This window comes from Dermacentor silvarum, chromosome 1 (assembly GCF_013339745.2).
Source record: "Dermacentor silvarum isolate Dsil-2018 chromosome 1, BIME_Dsil_1.4, whole genome shotgun sequence".
Taxonomy (NCBI): domain Eukaryota; kingdom Metazoa; phylum Arthropoda; class Arachnida; order Ixodida; family Ixodidae; genus Dermacentor; species Dermacentor silvarum.
Window position 1 is genome coordinate 164210633 of NC_051154.1, and position 16891 is coordinate 164227523.

General features: G+C 46.1%; 1 protein-coding gene across 1 annotated transcript in view; it reads right to left on the minus strand.

Annotated features, from left to right (window-relative positions):
* LOC119436345 (lysosomal alpha-mannosidase-like) overlaps positions 1-16891 on the minus strand; it is an 86266-nt gene that overhangs the window by 22365 nt on the left and 47010 nt on the right. The window contains exons 14-18 of the mRNA XM_037703164.2: positions 13777-13903; positions 12898-12968; positions 9905-10132; positions 3484-3602; positions 1118-1231 (exon numbers count right to left, since the gene is read on the minus strand). Of these exons, the coding sequence (XP_037559092.2) occupies positions 1118-1231; positions 3484-3602; positions 9905-10132; positions 12898-12968; positions 13777-13903 (659 nt within the window). The remainder of the gene's footprint in view (positions 1-1117; positions 1232-3483; positions 3603-9904; positions 10133-12897; positions 12969-13776; positions 13904-16891) is intronic.

Consider the following 16891-nt stretch of genomic DNA (forward strand, 5'->3'; position numbering starts at 1 on the left):
ATGTATCTGTATATCCGGAGACAACGAACGGAAACCAGATATTCCCGCAAAGGAGCTGCTCATCGCTGCCATTGTTCTCAAAGTGTAGGCGCTTACTTCTTTGTCGTTGCCTTCGTCAACATTTTCTTCTAGTCACGGACCAATCGTGGATGCCAATGACGGGTATGCGGCGCACCGGCACTCTTCATGTCTACATTGAACGTCATGATCGAGCGTTGTCGGAGCTAGATGCATGCTAGACAGTCGTAAAATGCTGATAAACTAGAAAGCGAAGTCACCGTATGCGATACAATAACTGCCGAGGTCAAGAAAAAGGAATCGCGGTGCACCTCGTGGAGCCCGCAGATAAAAAATGCATTCACAGTCTAATGCGTGCGGAAGCGGCAAGTACCGAACAGACGCTCGGAACTCTTATTCAATCATGAGACGAGAAAGACAGCAACGAGCACAAGTGCAAAAACCGCAGTAACACCAACACTTACACCACCGCCATCATCATCCTCTTTATCAGCCTAAGTCCACTGTAGGACAAAGACCTTTCCCATCGATTTCTATTCTCAGTTATCCTAATATCTTGCTCCATCTAACACCACCCTCCTATGTCTGAAAATTTCCTATTTTCATCACACCATCTATGGTTACCTGCATGCTCCTCAATTGCGCTTCTCTTCCCTTAAAGCTCATTCGGTGACTCTAATATACCATCGGTTACATGCCCTACGCATTTCATGGCCTGCCCAACTCTATTTATTGCCCCTAATCTCAACTAGAAAATCCAGTTTTCTCTCTAATCCACGCTGCTGTCTTCCAATCTCTTAACGTTACACATATCTTTCGTTTCATCGCTCGTTGCGCAGACCCTTAAGTTTCTGCCCCGTGTGTAAGAACACATTAACCTTCAATAGCGAGATAATTGCTGGTTGAAACATGCTGCTCCGGAGCCAGGATGGTGGTAGACGAATCAGGAAGCAGAAATTTCAACGTCTACATGGCGTGTCCGTAGCTATCGATCTCTGGGAGATCAGTCAGCACAGGTCGGTGTATAGACAGCCTCGCGCATATACTCGTCGTCCGATCGCTTTCCCGCGCGTTGCGTGCTCCCTGGTGGCGTGCGTACCTTCTTTCGATCGTTGTTCGTCCATTGGAGTCCGTGTAGAATATGCCGTCGTTTAGGAGATTTGTTGAGTAACGCGAAATGATCTCACGGCTGACGACCTTGCTTCGGCGGCTCCTGCATGAAGAACGATTAGTCTTCAACGCTAAGTCAAGACGGCAAACTTTCTTAGTTGTCCCGGTATTCGTGTGGGGACGTGTTATGGGGGCATTTTCTTTTCCATCCGAACATGTTCTCTAAAGAACCCTTAAATAGGCTTGGACCACGTGCACTCGACAAGCGAGCATCCTGACAAGCAGTCAAGTTGCTTAAGGTTAAAGTCACCTAAGATTAAGATTGCATTACTTAAGATTAAAGAAATTTTCCCTACGAGGTCTCGATTGTGTTGAGACCCACTGAAGCAATTTTTCTTTTCTTTCCCTCGGCGTCAGTCGTCATCTGCGCAATGAGAAGTATAGGGAGAATGAGTAATTTGTGTGAAGGTTTTCGCTTCTGAAATTTAATAAATTAGTGAATTGTCGTCGCAGTTTGTTTCTCAATATTTATCCGTCTGGCGAGAACAGGAAACAGACAACGACCAAAATAATTTTTTTTCTTCCTAGTTCGATAACATCGCGGCTGCGCGCCGTATGCTGTAGGTGCGAGCGATAACTTGCAAGGGCGAGCCGAGAAGGATGATGGCTTGATGCGGCGGTGTCTTCTCGCGCTCGCAAGGGAGGAAGGCGGGGAGGGTGCGCGCCGTCTTCTCGCGAGCGCAGGGGATGGGGGGAGAGGCGGAGCAGGGAGATGTGCGCGTGCTAGGAGGGGCTGCAGGTTAGCGCGAATCTCCTCTTCTACTCCCATAGAGTTTCATACATTAATCACTAGAGGGAACTGTGGCGCTAGTGTCTACGGGAGCTGCAAGCATTCAGCCATCATGGGAATGATGGATAGTAGTACATGGATTGGCCTAAACTTCGTCCTTCTGGTTTTAAATGGATTCGTGACTTTGCATAGTTTCTAAGAAAGTACCGCGTAATAAACAATTAAAGAAACATTAAGATTGTTCGACGACAGGATTCGAGCCCACGACCTCTAGCACAGAAGCCCGATATTGAAACCATTACGCCACGGGATGCATGGACAAGCCAAACCATTGCAATTAGCTACGATTATGCGTGCTTAATTGCTGAGTCTTATTACCCTCTGTGTTAAAAAACGTATAAATTGCTTTGAAATTTAGGTCAACTTAGGTCCAGATAAAGCGTATTAAACGAAGCCACAAGAACGTCTGGAGCCTCAAGCACGAAGATCAGACAAATCCATGTATACTCCAGCTGCGGCGGCTGAGCGCGGCAGCGCGCGTCTTATCTTGGAGGCAATCTGCGCTTGGTTCGAAGGCTAGCCGACCGGAGATAGCTGATGGCTTCGTGTGCGCTGTTCTCGCGCGCCTAGTTTGCGTTAAAGCGAGAGGCCGCACGAAGGGGAATTCGCTCGCCGCTGATACCGCTCTTCGTCACGACAGCGTTCTGAGAACGAGTGTCCGCGGTCATCTAGGGATATGTGTTGGTGTTTGCCTGTGCGCGCGTGACAACGTTAGTAAGCTAATATCTAGTATGCTCATTTAGTTAGTAAGCGAATGTTTACATCAGTTTATGCAGCTGATAAAACGACTAATCTTACTTTGTATAGCTGTCCAATAATTTGCTTACCCAATCAATGCTTCGCCTTTCCGACGAAACTATGCCTTTTTTTACGATAACCACGAATGCCTAGATAATTTGCACAGCAGACTTAGTACAATAGACTTCGTATGGTTGGATTTTTCCCGTAGAGCAAGCAACTTTAGCCAAAGAAAATACGGATCCTTGATACGTTTAAACACCGAAGAAGCGGACTGGCAAAATTATCAGTTACTGGTATCTAATTAAGTAACAACATAACTAAGTGACGACGTACTGTGAGGGACTGTTCTATCTACAATACTCAACTATAAACCCCTGCTAAAAAACGTTCCAAGGGTCACAAGCGGAGCGCACGTATTTATAAAAAAGAAAATCCTTTCCATACTCTCCTCAAACGTATAATGTCACTGTTAAAGTGAAGGTGTTATTCTGCGGCAGCGGTGCTTGAGGGAAGCCAGATTAAGGACGGCTGCTTACGTGGAAGCCTTTAGCTGCTAGTGTGTATGACATTACACTAACTGCGCTACACACGCTCGTCTTCTAAATGCATGCATGACAGCGTTGTGCTCTTGCGATAGCAACGCTTCTCTTTCGTTCCTTATTAACATAAGGAACGTCAGACCAGCAGGGCCAGTCAGTGCAATCTATTCAAAGAGTTGCCTCTCAAGCCTTGGGGACACCTCGCTCCATATACAGGGACCTCACTCGACCGGGATGGGTCCCACCATCCACTCGAACTCGATGAGGTCCAGGCCCTTGTAGAGCCGGATCACTTGAGTAATCCAGGAGTCGAACACTTGCTGGATCTCCTGTACCACGTTCCCCTGCAAGAACGAACAAGACGTCAGCCTTTTTTTTTCTAAATTTTTAATGACACGCACCTAAAACATAAAAATATGGGCAGCCTTTTATTCTCTCGAAAATACTGATCACAGGGAGCACTAACACGGTAGCATTAACACAAATAAAGAGTAATTAACTTAAAATGTGAAACTGTATTTTGTGTTGAGCAAGTTGGTCGTTCATGTCAAAGCGAAACGAGCGGCGCAAGCGACCAGGACATGATCACCGAGTTATGTCCTGTCACTCTGTGCTCCTGTCCTCTTCGCTTTGTGCCGTTTGTTCATCTTGCAACATGCGAAGCTGACACCAACAACAACAAAAGCATAGTCTGCCCTGTGGCATACAGCGCCCCGACATAACCATCCAGGTCTTCTACGCTCTACGAAGTACGTTCTTGCAGCCCACATTGCTGAATACGCGCTCAATTATGCATAAGCTAAGCTCTATTCAAATTCCTTCAAAGAAGAGATTGCTCTACCAGAACAGCGCATCACGCATTTGAGCACATCGTGTTTTCCTTCTTTCCTATAGATTATTTCCGCTGGTCTAGTTCGTTCAGTGCCCGAGAAGGCATGTAACGCTCGTTCAAGCGTACAAACGTTTGTTAATTCCGCTCGTGTCTCTTCCCTGCGCGCTCTTTTTAAGAGATGCTGGGTTTCTCGGCCGGTCATAACCGCACAATTATCATGTCAGAAAAAACTGTCATCTACGCGGTTGCAGCACGAAGCTACATGGAAAACCCATACGCGTCTCTCAGAAAGAAAGCTTCGCAGTTGAAGAAAAACCCTGTATAAATGCTCGAAAGCGTAGCAGTTTGGGCGAGTTGGTATGTCATGACTTTTAAGCTTGTAGCGCAGCTCAGAACCAGCAAAAAGGAAGGTAGAAGGGGTAATGACCTGTTCTCCGGTCCTTTTCATTACCCCTTCTACCTTCCTTTTTGCTCGTTCTGAGCGGCACTATATACAAGCTTTAAAATGCATAAATTCTACTGGAAAATGGTTGACAACTTTTTACAAGAACGTTCCTGATTGCCCTATTCACTGTCCATTGGAACTGATTTGCCCTATTCACTATCCCAGTGTTTCGCGTTGTCGATCAATTCTGCCTCGCCCTGTAATTTGCTGGCCTCCTGGTTAGCTCAGATGGTGGAGCGATCGCCCTGGAAAGGCGTTGGTCTCGGGTTGTATCGACGGGTTAGGACGAATTTTTTTCTTGAACTGAGAATCTTTCGGTCTGATAAATCGGTATGAGTTTCCTTTCTAGCTTCGCGCTACAGTAGATTGGATGACCATTTTCTATTTGATAAATATGGCGATTGTTCGCGACTAACTAGTCACGACTCACATTATTACGGAAGCGCTCAAAGTACACACCAGGCACCTCGCCTCTTCCCACCATCTCGCCTCGCTGCCAGAACACCAACCTTGTCCCTCTTTCTGTCAGGCAATATCCGCTTATCGCGACAGCCCCCTACTGATTAGACGCTTGCGGATAGACTCCCGGTTCCTCCTTGCATGGTTTACGGCTCAAGCAGAACGTCAACTTTCAGTAGTACCAAATCTTCGGGGAAAACCAAAGTTCTCATCGCCCGTTCCTAGTACCTTAATTACTCGAACGTAGATTGAACGAGAATATAGGTCGACCCATATTTTCTTGTAAAAACGAAACAGTTTGAACGGGACGCACTTTTGTTTACCGTTAGCTCGGCTACTAGAGTCGATGCCAAAAGCTGCATCCTCGTCGGAACTGCCACAGAAGTCGTAGTCGTCGGATGCTTCGCAGGTGTCCTCGGCACTCTAAACGACGTCTTCCTCGCTGTGGTCGAGCGCGTTGTATATATAGCCACTCTGGATATCTCTAGACTGGCTTTACGGCGGGCGCGGCGGAGGAACTCCGTTAGCTCGGTATACTTTTGCTAGCTTTGTTCACGAATATAGGTCGAAATCATTTGGTCACGAATAAAAGTCGATAGCTTATTTTGGGTGACATTTTTTTTTAAAAAAAGGTCGACTTATCATTGCATTCTACCACTGCTAACATAAAGGGCAGAAACATGGAGGTTAACAAAGAAGCTCGAGCACAAGTTAAGGACCACGGAAAAAGCAATGGAACGAAAAATGATAGGCGTAACGTTAAGAGACAGGAAGAGAGCGGTGTGGATCAGAGAGCAAACGGGGATAGCCGATATTCTACTTGACATTAAGCGGAAGAAATGGAGCTGGGCAAGCCATGCAGTGCGTAAGGTAGGTAACCGGTGGACCATTATAGTTACAGAATGGGTGCCAAGGTAAGGGAAGCGCAGTCGAGGACGGCAGAAAATTAGGCGGCGTGATGAAGTTGGGAAATTTGCAGGCGCAAGTTGGAATCAGCTAGCGCAAGACAGGGGGGGACATAAAAATAGGCTGAGGATGATGATATTCGAATAAATAAGGTAGGTTTCTTTCCTTTTGCTATACAAGACATACAAAGATCACATTCGCATTTACACTGATCATTCGACCACAGTAGGTGGGTCTGTGAGATATGTGATCTTTCCGGCAAAAGCCATCGCCTTAAAATTTAGGACCCCTCAATGGAAGACGTCTACAGCGGCGGAACTTGCTGTTTTTCGTAGCGCACGTCATGTGATTCGTTAAGAACGGCCTCTAACATGGAGCGCCTTCAGTGATTCTAAGGCAACGCTACATTGCTTGCTATCCATCTTACAGTATGGACCACAGGATTAATTAATTCTTGAAATTTGAGAGCTCCTTCATCATCTCGTTGATTAATAACACCGCCGGTGATGCTGCTCGGTGTACTCATGATGATGGCATGCAAGAACCCATCCCGCTGTCAGGAACAAATGCAGCAACAAACCTTTGTATGCTCGCGCGTGATGCCACACGGTCCATGTGGAACACGCCACGTTTCCAGCATATAAAACACCCGCCGCATCACCTGGACTCTTCTATTCCACCTCGCCTCCCACCAGGGCTATCACGGTCCGAGACAAGTGTTCTTTGCCGATGGATTGGTGTAGCAATTGCGAAATTCCTTGCTTACTGCATCGGAATACCCGACAGTGCTGCCTGTGACTACTGTGGTGTCACAAAAACCACCGAACACATTCTTTACCGTTGACGCTGCTCAATCATCAAATGGAACTAATAACTCCACTAGATATTATTTTGTCATCGGCGAGTTCTCACATGTTATGAGTTCAGTTAAAGTTCTCACACGTTATTAATACAAACGAGCGAAAGTTATGGGCTAAATATGTGTGCTCTTGTTCTGTAAGCACCATGCTCTTTGCAAGAACCACCTGCTGACTGCATTCTTTAATACCACGACACGAGAACATCGCCCTTCCGCGGCACCAACAACAGCGATAATGTCACGTGACCGTGCAATTATGGCTGTATAATGAAGCGCGTCGCTGTCTTTTTCAACTGTACTCTGTTGATTGATTAATTAATTGATTGATCAATTGATTGATTGATTGATTGATTGATTGATTGATTGATTGATTGATTGATTGATTGATTGATTGATCTTACGCTCAAGAAACCTATTTCTTATGCTGATACGAGAGGAGATCAAAAAGTTTTACAACTTGGCTATAACCAAATATGTGACAGTGATCTCTCTCTACCTTTTGTTTAGGTCATCTCTGCAGATTAGCGAGGTCTTAATATCAAGCCTTCCTGTACGTTACTTGGTCTGCATCAGTCAATCAAACATGGCGTCCTCCCACGATTTTAAGCTCGAGTACCGGAGCGTTATCAAATTTTTTTGCAACGAACGAAGTTCCGCCAAAGAAATCCGCAGTAGGATGGTGAATGTGTACGGTAGTGCATGTCCTTCATATGCTACAGTGACTCGGTGGTCCATTGAGTCTAAACGTGACCATGTGCACATGGAAGACGACCCAAGGTCAGGGCGGCAGACCACTTCAACCAATTTGGACCATTCAGCCTCAACAGAGAGCCTTATCATGAATAATCGCCGAATCAAGGTGTCCGAAGTTACCGGAGAATTGAACACTTCTTATGGCAGTGCTTTCACTATCATCCACGATGTTTTGGGTATGTCGAAGGTCTCGGCACGATGGGTGCCATGGAACCTCTCAGCGCAAGATCGACACCACCGCGTGCATTCATCAAGGGAACTTTTGCACCTCTATTCAAGCTACCTAGAAGATTTTCTCTTCCGCCTTGGGACTGGGGACGAGACTTGGCTGTATCAGTGGGACCCAGAAACAAAACAGCAGTCTATGCAGTGGAGGAATTCGGGGTCCTCTCCCTCGAAAAAAATTCAAGACCCGAAGCTCAGGGAGGAAGGTGCTGGCGACATTTTTTGGGGACGCAAAGGGGATCCTGCTCATTGAGTATCTTGAAAACAGTAGGACAGTTACATGCGAATACTACGCCAACGCTCCTCGAAAACTGCGTAAAGCCATCGTGGAAAAACGCCGAGGATTAGTGAAAAGAGGTGTCCTCCTCCTGCACGACAACGCCCCGGTTCGCAGGTCTCATGTTGACCAGGATGTCATTAGAGAGTGTGGTTTCGAACAGCTGGACCACCCACCCTACAGTTCCGACCTGGCCCCGAGTGACTTTTATTTATTTCTGAATTTGAAGAAACACCTCAAAGGAACAAGGTTTGATGACTTGAACTCGCACCAAACTGCCGCAGAGGAGTGGCTTAGCAACCAGGAAGAAAGCTTTTTTTTTTCCAAGGTATCGAAAGCCTTCCAGGAAAATGAGAGAAGTGCGTTGTGTGAGCGGAGGTCATGTTCAAAACTAAATTTTTTCCAAGGTCTCGCAGCTTTCCTGATATGCGAGTTGCAAAACTTTTTCATCATCCCTCGTAAGTATGTGCATTCCACTTGTATTTGTAAAAGCGAAAGTTTCGATTCGCACCTGCACATTCTAGAGAGGAGTTCAACAGCCAGCTCAAACTTTCTTGGTGTACGTACTTCGTTCATCTTCGCCTGTGTCATGATCACATATTTAAGGGTGCCTACTAGCACTCACTGCAGGTCAATTATCTAGTGGTGCCACCAGCAGTTGAACGCAAATTACTGCACCTACCAACCTCCCATACGAAGCGATCATGGTGAATGTCAAGCAATCATGATGAATGTCAAGCAATCATTTAGTACTCAAAGAAGCGAATAATTCCACTGGTCGATGAGTATCAGCTTTTAGTGGGTTGACTCGTTAGCAGGTAAGTTCTCTTTGCAATTTTGAAGTGAGGTGGCACGTCTGGTTGGTTGGTATGAAGCAAATCACTTCAAATAAATCAACCTTCGAGATATGTGATCTCATGCTTAGACGGCCGAGTCAGCCAAAGGAACACACGTTCTTTCACGCGGAGTACTGAATCGGCAAGTGAAACTGAATTAAAAAAGGTTCAATTCTGGGATTTTGCATGTCAAAACCACGATCTAATCATGAGCCACGCCGTTGTGAGGGCCTCCCGATTAATTTAGACCACGGGCAATTCTTTCACACGCACCTAAATCAAAGTATATACACGGGCGTTTTAGCATTTCGATTTCGTGGACATGTGCGGCCGGGGATTGAACCAGTGATTGCGAGCTCAGTAGGGCGACGCCATATTCAATGGGCTATAGCGGCAGGTAGTCGGATAAACACGAAATGTCTTCCAGTCTTTGAAAATTTTATAAATAGAGCCGTATGGGGGAGATTATTGACGCGAAAGCGTCAAATGGACCATTGAGCAAAAAAAGCCGGCGTCTGTTGCCAGTGATAGCGAAACGGCACCTAATTCGCACTGCCATTGGTTGCGACGCCACGTCACGAGCTCGCCTCGATGGAGCAGAGCGAGCGAAAGCGAACACCTGCTGCCACGTTAGCGCGCCAGTTGTTGCGTGAGGGGAGAGGGCATCACCGCGACGCCACGTATCCCTCGCTCTCGCTCTCGGAAGGCGCGCGTAGGACGTCGCTCGCGTAGGACGTCGGTGGCATGCGGCGTTGGCACCGCAGGTTGCTGCTGCTTGCTGGCTCGGGCAGCACGCACCACTATGGTACATTACTCGCAGCGCAAAACTTGAAGGACTGCTCAGCGGCGTTCAATTGGACATTAATGCTTTCGCATTCTCAACTCGTAAGTGCTTAGGTGTCGTCGTATTTTTCTACCAAACATCATGTGTTTGATACATGTGATGAAATACTCTGCGTTTGGCAAAGTGCGTGGCCCTGAATTGGCATTTAATTGGCCCTGAATTGTCCCTGAAATACAGGGTGAATTGAAGGGTCAGCAACGTATAACATACCTTGATGATTCTGTAGGTCACGTGTGTGCCCAGGTCGTACGGTTCGTCGTCGGCTGGACTGAAGATATAGGCGCCCGAAGTGGACGAGGCGCCGACGCTCGCTTTGCCGCCGGTGTTCTGCGCCTCGTAGCAAAAGAACGACTGGCGAAGCACCAACGTCTCGCCCCTCTCCAGAATGATGACCTCCTTCAGCAGGCCGGTGGTCACATCCACGATCAGGCGGTACTTCTGTGTGTGTGTGTGAAAAGTTTTTATTTACAAAAGTCCTGAGGCTCGACTCCGTCAAGCCGAGGCGGGCGGCACCCATGCACGATGGCACCGTTAGGCCCAGCCCTTCAGTGACATCGTGGGCCCTCCGGACAGCCTGTAGCTGTGTGCCACAAACATTACTGCGTGCACATCTCGTGTACTGACCAGTTACCACATTCATCAATCACCCGCCGCCGCGTCTCAACCACATCTGTGCGCGATAGGAGTGACAACGTGCTCGAAACCTCCTGGCACAGGGCTCTTTACTGCTGCTAACCGGTGTGCTTATTCTGATAACCGAGAAAGCAGCGAAGAGCAACCGTTGCAGAATGTTATTCAAGTACATGCTCTGAGTAAGATTTTCATTGAAGGCACTGAATCCCTAGCTGTCCACGTGTGTCTTTTGTTCGGTATCCTCGTCTTTCATGTTCTACTCGTTTTTCCGGGAACCACCAACTCGCCCAAGCCCAAGCGACAAGCAGACCCTTGTCACTGTCTGGGTTCGACACATAAGATGAAACTCTCTGCGGTGAGAACCAGAGGGCCACTTTTGTGATCGTCGCCGTTTCAATGCACGGACATCAGCGTTCACGAAACGGCAAACAAATTATGGAAATTGGTAGAGCTTGGTAGCGTACCTTTTCAGTCCGGTAAGCAGTTTTCATTATCCCACACTTGATAAACTCTCTGCTGAGGTCGAAACTCTAGCTCCCTCCGCGAGCTACATCGCCCATTGCCTCTCCGAGCATGCCCACTACCTCTCCTCCCGGGGATTTTCGCGTCGATACCACCCACGATGACCGTCGACTGGGTTGTTAAAAAGAAACGCATTGTGAAGCATTTGCACGCCTCAAAACGTAACCACCACTCGTGTCTATACGATCCTATAAAGACGAGGAAATACCTTATTGCGGACAGGCGAGCACAGGCGAGCCTTCGGTCTCTTTAGCCGAACACCCCTTCGTTTGTTATCCGGACGCATTAATGATGGCTGGAGTACCTTAAGTCACTCAAACTTAAGGCGGTTCTCGGTTGAATAGTAAAACTGAGAATAACCTCCCCATTCTTAGGCAATCCTCTACTCGACCCCGACTACAAAAAAATAGAGTGCATCGATGTCTTCCTACCCCACCGCGGTGGGCGAGAAAGACATCGAGGCACAGAGACAGTTTTGAAGAAACACTCAGGAACATGGATGAAAATAAATGGGTGGCTAAAGTGCACAAGTATGTGTACATGAAAAGCGTGGACACAGAATGGAGGAAGAGGTCAAGAAAGTTGGCAACCAACTACAGGGTAATTGAAAGTGTAAATAGACAATCAGGACTCATTAAAAAGAAAGTGAGAGAAATAGAGACAGTTAATTGGATGCAAAGAATGGAAACAAAAAAGACTATGGAGATTTACAAGAATGGGGAATGGGAATTAAAAAATTAGAAGGGAAAATCTGTACCGTAATACAAAGAGCAGTGCCTTGCTATTTTAGGTTCGAGCTCGTTGCCTAAGGACAAAAACAAACCGGAGCAAATATTCGCAACAAGATGAGGCACATATCTGCTGCAGCAAAAATCTGGAGACCACTCAGCACATTCTATTCTATTGGGAAAGTATTCACCCAGTGTGACCTGTAAGTAACGTACACCTTCCAGAAGCGCTTGTATTTAAAGTGGGCAGAAGCATCAACCGGTCGGCCAGTCGATATAAGTAAGAGACTCTTATAGTATTGGTGGGAAAAAAGCAGGTAAGAGATTGATACGACCGGATTCGTTACTTGCATAGCTAGCGGTAGAAGAGAGAGACAAAGAGAAATAGAAGAGAGGAAAGGCAGGGAGGTTATCAGACGAGCATACGGTTTGCTACCCTGCACGGGGGGAAGGGGCTATAGGGATGAAAAGAGAGAGAGAGTGGAGAGAGAGCACATTTTCGCGCACATTTGAAGGTACCGGTACAAGGTAGATAGAGAAGTTTTGAGGAAGTGAAAAAATATTAAGGAGATGTATACAAAACTGCTAGAATTAAAAGCATGTATAGCATACCTACTTTACTGAAGCAGGCTTAGTGACTATTTGTCACCGCCCCGTTTCAAAGGAGATGCCAATAAATCATCTTCTTCTTCTTCTTCTTCATCCTCATGTTAAAGTTCCTTCATCGACGCTACACGTGATGGAAAACGCCGGAAATGTCACCGAATCACTGCAATCTCGGTGTAGTCAAGAAACTGATCAGATTCGGAGGCCAATCAGACTACTCTGTCATTACTTTCTCGGGTAGTGGTTTGACGGGATACTCTTGCACATTAAAGCCTTGATTGATTGATTGATTGATTGATTGATTGATTGATTGATTGATTGATTGATTGATATTGAACGTTTTAGAAAGACTTGGCGTTCCAAGGGATGTCTACACGAACCCGTCGCGAAACATCTGCTCCCGATAGGTTTTAAAATTGTGTCAATGCGGCTGCCAAATGAAAATATTAAAATTATTTTAATTTCGCCCACAACATTTTCATTGCAGTCATTGGTTATATACATTCGCCTATAATACATGCAAAATAATGAACCCTTATTATTATTTGCAAGTTTTATTCCTTAACCCGTAGTGTGCTCTTTATTCATCATCGCTGGGTAATACTCATTCTCTTCCATGGCGACATGATTTATAGTCAGGGCCAATGCGCGCCACCAAAATAAGATTTCAGAGCATTTAACGTGAATTATTATTATGTAACACTAATGCTATACCTCGTTTTCGATCGACGATTCCTCCAGGTCAATCTTGAATATGTCGTAGTTCTCGTTTGCCGGCTTTCCGACTGGAAAAAGAAAATTACAGAAAATTAAAACGCAGTCCTAGCTGCCCAGCGCTGAGAAAGAAAGAAAAACAGCCTTCCAACGGCGCAGCAAACGCTGTGGTGCCTGCCTCTGTATATCTCTGTTACACTTGCGACACAATTTTGTCACGCGCACTCGTTAACCTTGCGATCTTGCTTGCTGTGCAGCCAAGCTCTTTTGTCTTAAACGGATACCTATCCATGGGGTGAAACCCCCAGATGCAAGCCCGGGCCTTCCCTGATCCACTGTAGGAGAACAATTTTGTCGAATTTACTGTTAATGACTACCATTGTCTAAAGCCTTGCCTTCACTTGTTCTATAGCACAGGAGGAGAACAAAACAACATCCTCGAGTTCAACTCAGCCAGTATTAGACGCACTTCCTTTTGCCACCTCCACTGGGCAGCGCACATAGAAGAATTTAGGTCAGATATGGAGGTCTCGGTTTATTCGTGTCCGCGTGTCGTGCTGGGCACTTTCATCCTACCCTACCCTCTATGTATTTGTTGGTCAAGAAGATGAATCACAGAATGCCGTTTCTATGAAGAACTCTGCAGCCGTGTCACTCGCGCTCGGTGCACAAAGCATCTGTAATCATCAAAGCGCAAAACCGTTTCAACAGGTGCGCCTTAACGTGGGAAATCATCTCAAAGCTTCCATCTTCAGCCACTAAGTGTGTTACACACACAACTTACGGCAGGTTTCTTCTACATTAAACTTTCGCTGTATTTCCTTTATCTAATATTTTACCCGCACGTCTGGCACGCATAATAGGACACAGATGGTGTACCTGGTGTTCTTGACACGTGGTAGGCGGTTGCTCCCAGTGGCGGCATCTCCACTTGAAACACAAGCTCGTTCATCGCAATGTGTTTCTTGAGCGGGAGATCCATAACTGTATTCGCCATGGGAACAACCTGCGGGAAAACCACAGAGATTAACGTTAAACCTATTGATACGTCCCATTAAGTTATATGCCATGAAAAGAAGCGAGTATGCTGAATAGCTGTCATTTAAGTCACAGTAACAGAAAAGCGAGCTGCCGCACTTACTTTCGAGGAAATCAAATTTTGTACAACGGCCTTCTTCCACAGTTAAAAAAAATCAATAACCGACCTCATACTCCACACAGCCACCTAACGCACCATTTCTACAACACTTACAAAGATTTTACTGAGTAAGTATAACAAAACACCACCCTCCTTATTAAAGTGTAGGGCGCGATACACCAACAGCTACACTCTCCTGAAGTATATGGTAAGGTGCACATTACCTTCCCCGGAAAGTGCTAGTGATCTCAAGCCACTGCTAAATCTGTACCAAAAGAGATAACTTGCTTTTTATGATTCTTGAGTACCGAAAGAAAAGAATATGCTATGAAATAATTCATCTAGTGGTCGCTGACAATGTAGCATTCCCTTGGAACTTCAGGCTTGACGCTACAGGCTAACTTCCCGGCTTTTTCATGATTAAAAGTTGCATACAGTCGAGTCAAAGCGTCTGTGTACAGGCACAAACGTGCGGTAAGGATGCCGACATAATATGGCACGGGTAGCAGTGTACGCGTGGCATCTGTGATCGCTGTGAATGCACGTGGTGATGAAGCGGGAGCGACAGTGCGAAGCGCCTGCATGACAGTAGGAAGCGGAGTCGAAACAGGGACAGAGGTGTCAGGGACATGAAAGCTGAGATGGCAAAGGGTGAAGCGACCATGCGAGGTCAGAGTGAGACAGAGTTCCTGACTGCGTTTATGAATGTTGGTGATTTCTTCTGTTGTGCTGGGAACGTGTAGTTGCATAAGGAGAGTTGTGCTAGTGCTGACAGGAACACCAAGTGCTCGATGCTTTCCTTCGTCAGCTTACGAAGGAAAGCATCGACCTTGATGAGATATTTCTGCCGAAGCTTAACGTATGGGAGCTGGCAGTGTAAGCGAGAGACTACGAGAGCGTCGCCAAAGCGCAGCATATCAGTTTTCCGAAGTCCGCGATAGCGATTGCACATGCGGCGCCTCATGTGCACTACCTCATGTTCAGTGGCGAAAGATTTGCTGAACGGACGCCGCGTTCCTATCACACTGTCGCGATCATGCCCTGGCAAAAGTCTATACCAAAATGTTACAGAGTTTCTAAAGAAAGTTTAGTTAAGGCTATAGAAACTCAGTCGATTTAATCAAAGATGGTGGAGATATCATGCTTGAAAAACTTGCGGCCCTTTATACGCAGTGCCTCACAACTTCAAATATACTAGAGATCTGGAATAGCACCAATATTATACTAATCCATAAGAAGGGAGATGTTATAGAAGGGAGATGAAAATTATAGGCCCATCAACTTGCTTTCAGTACTGTATAAAATATTCACCAAGATAATTTCCAATAAAATCAGGGCAACACTTGACTTCAATCAACTAAGAGAACAGGCTGGCTTCAGGAAGGGATATTCTACAATGGATCACATCCATGTCATCAATCAGGTAATCGAGAAATCAGCGGAGTACAACCAACCTCTCTATATAGCTTTCATAGATTATGAAAAGGGATTTGATTCGGTAGAGATACCAGCAATTAAAGAGGCATTGCGTAATCAAGGAGTACAGGAGGCATACGTGAATATCTTGGCAAATACCTACAAAGATTCCACAGCTACATTGGTGATTTAGCTCTACCACAAGAAAAGTAGAAATTTACCTATCAAGAAAGGAGTCAGGCCAGGAGACCCAATCTCTTCAATGCTATTCACTGCTTGCTTAGAAGAAGTATTCAAGCTCTTAGACTGGGAAGGCTTAGGAGTGAGAATCAACGGCGAACATCTCAGCAACCTTCGGTTTGCAGATGACATTGTCCTATTCAGCAAAAATGGGGACGAATTACTGCAAATGATTGAGGACCTTAACCCAGAAAGTGTAAGGGTGGGGTTGAATATTATTATGCAGAAGACAAAGATAATGTTCAATAGCCTGGCAAGGGAACAACAATTCAGGATCGCCAGTCAGCCTCTAGAGTCTGTAAAGGAGTACGTTTATCTAGGTCAATTACTCACAGGGGAGCCTGATCATTCGAAATAAATTTACAGAAGAATAAAATTGGGTTGGATTGCATACGGCAGGTATTGCCAAATCCTGACTGGGAGCTTACCACTGTCGTTGAAAAGAAAAGTGTACAATGATTGCGTTCTACCGGTGCTAACATATGGGGCAGAAACTTGGAGGTTAACAAAGAAGCTCGAGAACAAGTTAAGGACCGCACAAAGAGCGATGGAACGAAAATCTTAGGACTAACGTTAAGAGACAGGAAGAGAGCGGTGTGGATCAGAGAGCAAACGGGGATAGCCGATATTCCAATTGACATTAAGAGAAAAAAATGGAGGTGGGCAGGTCATGTAATGCGTAGGGTGGATAACCGGTGGACCATTAGGGTTACAGAATGGATACCAATAGAAGGGGAGTGCAGTCGAGGACGGCAGAAAACTAGGTGGGGTGATGAAGTTAGGAAATTTGCAGGTGCAAGTTGGAATCAGCTAGCGCAAGACAGGGCTAAATTGAGATCGCAGGGAGAGGCCTTCGTCCTGCAGTGGACATACATATAGGCTGATGATGATGACGATAGAACCTCAGTGGGAAATCTTTAGAATGTGAACAAGGACGTTTGTAAGGGCAATGTGGAGAACAAGGATCCTGATGTGGCGCGACTGTGTTACAGCAGTGCCAGCGCAGGTAACTTGGATGGGAGCGTGGTGCCAACAGAGGTGATGGACAAGGAGGAGTTCAGATTCCTCGGGGGACCACGCAAACTCAATGGCAGCTTTGGAGGTGAGGTCGAGGGCACATAGCAAAGTGTCTTGCCTATGTGTTTTACAAACATCCAAGTTGAAAAGAACAGGAGAAAGAACCGGGGATTTGCGGTGCAC